Genomic DNA, 6,959 nt, shown 5'->3' with positions numbered 1-6,959 from the left:
TTAAAATTATAAAATAAATTATTGTATTTCTAAGCCAACAATAATGTATAAATTGGAAAAAAAAAATGTAAAGATGAATACATGTTATGGAAATTATGTACCAATAGGTGTTGGACATATGCTCGACACCCCTAAAAAATTAGGTGTCGGCACGCCCAATTAATTAGGCCCACCATGGAATATGAACCCAATTAATTTAAGCAATATTTTGGGCCTGCTTTACTTGAGAAAGGTTTTTTAGTCTGGTTTTTAGATGGTTTTTTGAACTTATTAAATTTGGATTATATTCCTTAAACATTTATAAAAATTGCTTTAATTTGGTTTTAAATTTATTTTTATTAAATAATCCTCTTTAATTTTCAAATGAATAAACATATTCTTTGTGTTTTCTATTTATTTATTTTCAGGTTAATGAATAATCTTTAACATAGTTTCATAAGAAAATTGAGAAGAAAGAATTATTATTAATATAATTAAAAACATGTTTTACAAAATGAAAAAGAAAGAAAAGAAAAGAAACATGTAACTAAAATGAAAAGACGAAATAAATAAATAAATAAAAGAAAGAAATATGGAAGTATATTCGGTTTATAACCGGGATGGCAACCATTTTCAAGACGATACGTCGTTTCATACTCCTCTATCTCTATCAGGTCTCCTCCTTCCCTTCTCCAACAGCAACAAGGCAGTAGCTAGCAATCTCTTATAGTTTGGTCTCAAATGGCGAAACCAATCTCTAGCGCTACCACATCACTCTTCCAGACCCTAAAACGATACCTCAAAAAGCCATGGGAAATAACCGGGCCATGTGCCAGCCCGGAATACAAATCCGCTTTACCCATGGCCACTGAGTACCGTCCCGAATGTCCTGCCACCACTAAAGTCAAGCCTGTGGTGCCCACTTCAAACCCAGAAACTGTCTACGACATCAAGTACTTTGTCCGTGATCAGCGCCGCGACAGGCCTCCCATTCAACGCACCGTCTTGAAGAAATCTGATGTGGTCACCTTGATGAAGGAGAAACAGAGCTTTGATGTCACTGAATTTCCTATCCCTTACTTGACTGCTAAAGTTGAAGAGGATGATAATGCGTATGGTGGAGGCTATGAAACAGGATTCAAGTAATATGGGTGGTGAGTTTTTTTTTTTTTTTTAAGGAAATTTGGATCATTTTTTTGGGTGTGTTTGTTTGTTAGTTTTGACAAGAATTGGAATGTGGGTTTTGTGTGTTTTGAGGATTTGAATGGTGGGTTTAGGGTGTTCATTTGTAAGTTTTGTTTTTGTGCTGATTGTAGTTGTTTGGTAGTGATTTTGGAAGTGATGGGTTTATTGTAGATTTTAGACAATGAATGAATGGTGGTGTTTTTGGTTCTATTTGATCAGGGATGGGATTTGTGGATTTTGGTTGGATGTCGATATTGGAGGTTGATGACATGACGATGGGTTTTACTAACATTTGCAATCTCCTTTCAAGCTACAAGTTGAGGAAATTCTGGAATTAAATCAGATAGCACATCCTGCTTCGTAGTATCAGAATAATCTGTTTCTACATCTACATGATAGTGCATTTATATCATGATAGCTGAATTTTGTACAAGAACTAGGTATTTACACAATCAACTTTCCTGCCTAACGAAGTAGTATAAGAGGTGGTTTGTTTCATTAGGTGATGCGTGTAGAGACATTGTATGAGAGGAAGCGAGACTCGTAATTTCGGAGAATTGTGTGAGAGGATAGTTAAGTTGTAATATCTTGTAGATTAGGTAGAGATACAAAGATTTCCAAGCCCACTATCCCATCACATTCATGGTGGACTGTTTTGGATCAAAAGTGATTCCAGAGTAATTTTTTGTAGCATTGGAAAGGTATTTTATGTCTTTTTATCAAGTATGTTTTTGGATTAGTGAGTGATGGGAGGCTATAGGGTATAAAATCAAAATATGCAGTAGCCAGAACGTTTCTGAGTTTAAGAATCTGATTATTGGTCTGATTTCAAACTTAAACTGTATTGGTTTGTGTATCCAAAAAGGTACAACTTTTATGCTACTGGAAAGATTATTAAGTTTAGTTGTTGATGCCACAAGTGATACACTAAATTGGATTTCTTTACAATAAGATACAAATGAAATTATGAAAAGTGCATGTGCTGCCAGGCAGCATTGTACAGGATCAGTTTTGGAGTTCTAATGATTTACATGGAGTTAATCACACAGGTTGAGCCATGTATGGATAGGAAGATGGTTACATCTATCTGAGATTATAAAGAATTGTTATGATTCATTAATCAACTAATGCACAAAAAGTTAATTTGAGGTGTCTAAGAATACTATATGATTATGGATAAGTTTCTATGCTTTGGAATTTGACGACATGGGATATTTAGAAGGAAGGCAGTTAGTTGAATGTGGCATGCTGTTGTTTCAGAAGTATCCTTTTATACTTGAGACTTTGATGACAGCATGATAATATTTTCCTGTTAAATATGGTCAAGCACATGTTATGGTGATTGAATAAAGTTTTGCTTATATGAAACATTTCATGATGGTCATGATTTGCAATCCATGGAATGTTTTTATGAATGCAAAGCACATGATTGCATTTTATGAAAATGTGTGTTGCTGTCTACTCAAAATAAGAGATTATGAGGGAAAGAGTCGCCAATGTTATATGGAAAAAGACTAATGTTTCAAAGATGAGTTTTCGATTTCTCAGATGGCTGGGAATGGATGTCAGTAACCTCTGGGTAAGTACTTGAAGTACTTTTTGTGAGAAGGGCCAGTGGGCATGATAGTTGGTCTTAGGCACAAACTGGTGGTTCGATGTGCCATTAGCAGTTATTAGAAGTAAGAGTGCCAATGTTTCACTTTATGGCTTAAGGAAGTTTCCTAACTCATCTCTGGTCAACTGTTTTCCGATTCTTGAGCAAATTGATAATTATCATTAACACATGAAATTTTCTACGTGGTCCAGTTGAGTGTGTGAGTTTATACTTGCTAAGCTGTGATAGCTTACCCTTCTCTTTACCTATCCTCACAGATTTGCTGGAGGGAACTTAAAGCAAAATGGCTTTCAGGATGTAAAGTCGTCAATTGGAGATGTTTCGAGTCTTGAAAGGATTTCTGCTGAACAATAATAAATTTCATTGATCCATGTATGGATTTAAAAGCTGTACTTTGATGAACATGTGATTTTTTTGTTTGGAACTATGCCTGTAATAAGATAATGAAGGTGTTTGTTTGCTCTAGGAGGATGATGATCAGATAATGTGGTCTCAGACATCATAGTGTGATGGCAAGTGAGCAAAACTGATCCTCCGCACAAGCATAATGTGATTTTCATCCTGTTCAATCTTCGGAAACTCATGATTTCAATCCAAATATCTTCCATTACAAGTACCTCAACTGTTCCTCAAAATGCTATGCTGCAATTCCTCAAACTCAATAGTCAATGCTATAAGCATTTGTATTCTCTATCAATCTTGCTTCATCAGCCGAAACCAACGAAGTGCATGGCAAACATGTGCTTTACAAAAAGGTCATTTTCCGGCCCATCTATATATATAATAGTACTAGAAATGCAAGTCGTTGAATATTGCAAGATAGAATGAATAATTTCTTAATTGAAACAATTCATTTGTTTTTCCTTGAAGTCTTCGAAGGGAACAACAACATGCCTCAGTATTGTTTCCTAGACTCTAGCAACTAGCAAGAACCCCTACCCTGCAGTAATGTTTAATTGGTAACTCTAGAGGATTAATGTGCTAATGTTTGTTGATTCTCACCATCCTTTGTGTTAGCAGGATGGCTTGCATCACCTCCTCTTTTCTTAAAAAGATTCAACATTGAATTATCACTTACATCAAACAAAGAGAGATCAGAAACATTGAAAGTAGCGGTGATACCATACTTACCTAGTAGATCTACTTTGTAGATATTATCATTGATCTTCTCAAATTATTTTGGAAAGGCATATCTTTTTAACTGCTACAATTTTGATTTTCTATGGGCTAGAAACCTCTTCCTATGCTTATGCACCCAAACTCAATCACTTGGTTGGAAAACAATACGTTTATACCCCTTATTTTTCTTAGGCTGCCTTACACTCTCATAGAGTGCCTTCACCATGTGAGACTTTTTATTACCATCAAGACTAACCCTTTTATCAGCACGTAAATAAATCAAATCTAATAGAGTTAATGGGTTAAAGCCATAAATAATTTCTAATGGTGAAAAATCAATAGTAAAATATACACTACAATTATAAGCAAACTCAATGAATGGTAAGAAATCTTCTCAATTCTTAAGGTTCTTTTGAATGACAATACATGAAAGGGTAGTTAAAGTCATATTGACTACTTTCATTTGACCATCAGTTTGTGAATGACAAGTAGTCGAAAATAATAACTTAGTTCCCAACTTTTCCCACAAGACCTTTTAAAAATAGCTAAGAAACTTTACATCACGATCTGAAACTATGCTATTAGGAACCTTATGAAGTCATCAATATTGGTTGCATCATTAGTTTTATGACATGCTATGAAATGCATCATTTTAGAAAACCTATTAACAATAACAAAGTTAGAGTCCATTTCTCTTTTCAACCTAGATAAACCTAAAACAAAGTCCATGAAAATATATATCCAAGGTTTTTTTAGGTACATGTAAAGGAGTATACAAACCACTTTGGGTTAATGGGCTGGTTTGTGTCAATTATTTTATCAAAATGATGATGAAATTTTTAGGTTAGTGAGAATATAGATTTGTGAATAAATAATTGAATTAAATACATAGTTAATTTTACTTGTGATTACATGGTATAAATGATGAAGAATCTAGTTTAAACCATGAAGATTTAAGAAAATATTTCAAGAGAAAATGGAAGTTTTGGGTTGGCCATAAGTTGAGTTACAGAAATTTAAAAAGTAAAGATAAAGTGAAATGAATCATGATTAATTTAAATGTTAATAGAGTTATTATGATTTAAAAAGAATAAATTGAATTATATGTATATTGAAAAGTGGATTATCGTGTTTTGGGATTGAAAGTATAAGTGAAAGTTGTGATGAATAAATGGATAATAAATGGTAGATTGGAAATGGAATTGAGGTTTTAAAGAACAAAAAGTAAAACGAAATGATTTGTAGAAATTAGCAGAAGTTACAACTTTATTCTTGAAAATATGAATTATAGTAAATATGTTGATACAAGTCATTCATATAGAAAGTAATGAAAATCATAACATAAATAGGTGGAAGAAAAGGTGATATTATGTAAGGGTGAAAAAATTTAGAAGGAAAAACCTATAGAATGATGAATGTTATATTCAACTAAAGAAAACAATTTGAGGGAGGGTTCTCTAAGAATAAATATGTGTATGCAAATTAAGGATTAATGTTTCTTAATACGGTTATAATGATTTGAATAAAACAGATAATTAAAAGTTATTATGAAATTGATTTGATTGAAATATGTTTGAATGCATTGTCATTTATTTGTGAGGAACAAATGGTATAATGGAGTGTTGGTTGAAAACATGTTCAGTTATGAATGAAATGGTTACTTTAGATTGTTGTAGTATTTGTGTTATTTTAAAAAGTGTTGTTATATTACATTAATAATAATACTTGGATTGTGTTGAAAGACATGTAAGGAAACTAATTTGAATGATTATAAGATGCAAAGTATGAATATGTTAATGATTCAATTTAATTTATAGGGTGAATAATAATAGTTATTTGGTTAGGAGTTTTAGGAGAAGCACTTAAAAAGAAACTTGACTTTTCAAGAGCTTAGATAACAAGAGTTTAAGGTAAGAGATTGACCCTCCCTTGTCTTTTTGATTATTTATACATGCTTTTATTATTATTAGAATTACAATGGAAATTAAATTGTATAGTGTATTATTATTGTTATTATTAATGGAGGGCGTATGCTTTCAAGATAGAAATTGATATGTAATTTGTAATTAATTGTACATTATGAGATGTGATTTACTGCAATAACAGAAAAACCTTGTATGTATTACTTTTGACCGTAATGGTGGAATATCTATGCAAAAATTATTATTGACCTTATTGGCAAGATTCAATGTATGATCTATTACCTATTGAAATTGTAGAATCACATGTAATTCATGTTAGACCACCACAACAAAAATTAATGTAAAAAAAAAAAAAGAATATATGTGATGAGAATTCTAAAATAATTGACATGTAAGATAGTCCATATGTTCATGAATATTGTTGTGGAAAAGGTGTTGGACACCTTGATACCTTATTCAACAAATTTATTATGTCAAGTAATGGAAAATACTTATGTTCTTATTTTCATGTTAATAAGTGTGGAACTAATTACCCGGTAATGGACGGTAGTACTAGATACCCTAGTTAATGGGATTAGCGCCCTAATTAATGAGCAATTGAAGAAACTAGTTAATTTAGTAATGAAATAAATGTCTGGTTTGGGCTAGAGAGGATATTAGTATGTTCTTAAATTGTGTTAATTGTATTGATTTGTAAGGTTAAGGGTAAAATAAAAAATTAATTGTTTAATAATTGATGTGGTAAATATATAAAAAGAGATAATAGTAAATAATCATAATGTATAAAACTTATTGTATTTTGTATTAAATAGATTTTTGGATACCTCGCAACATCGTGCCTAGTAGCAGATCATGTATTGTATTTTCAAATGATGTAATGTTTGGGTGCTTTGAGATACATACAAAATTGTATCCAAATGGTTGGGGTTGTTATATAAAGTAATTAATAAGTTATTTGGCTAACTAATTGACAATAATGACATGTAATGGAGCAAGGTGTATATGAATTTGACTATGTTGACAGGTTAATGTTTGAGTATTAAATTAGCCATACCAACAAAGTTTAATGGAAAAGAAAAATGATTTGAGCACTTATTGCAAGTATAAAAGTAATGTAAGGTCATGTAATAAAATTATAA

General features: G+C 31.8%; 1 protein-coding gene across 1 annotated transcript; it reads left to right on the top strand.

The window, feature by feature from the left end:
* Nucleotides 1-608: 608 nt before the first annotated feature.
* LOC118055099 (uncharacterized) lies at nt 609-3,395 on the top strand. Its single transcript, XM_035066898.2, has 2 exons — nt 609-1,133; nt 3,037-3,395. Exon 1 carries the CDS (start codon nt 721-723, stop codon nt 1,123-1,125), a length of 405 nt encoding a protein of 134 aa, XP_034922789.1. The 5' UTR covers nt 609-720; the 3' UTR covers nt 1,126-1,133; nt 3,037-3,395.
* The last annotated feature ends 3,564 nt before the right edge of the window (nt 3,396-6,959 follow it).

This window comes from Populus alba, chromosome 4, assembly GCF_005239225.2.
Source record: "Populus alba chromosome 4, ASM523922v2, whole genome shotgun sequence".
Classification (NCBI taxonomy): domain Eukaryota; kingdom Viridiplantae; phylum Streptophyta; class Magnoliopsida; order Malpighiales; family Salicaceae; genus Populus; species Populus alba.
Note: the sequence above shows the minus strand (reverse complement) of the source record. Positions and strands in the feature narration are given on the sequence as shown.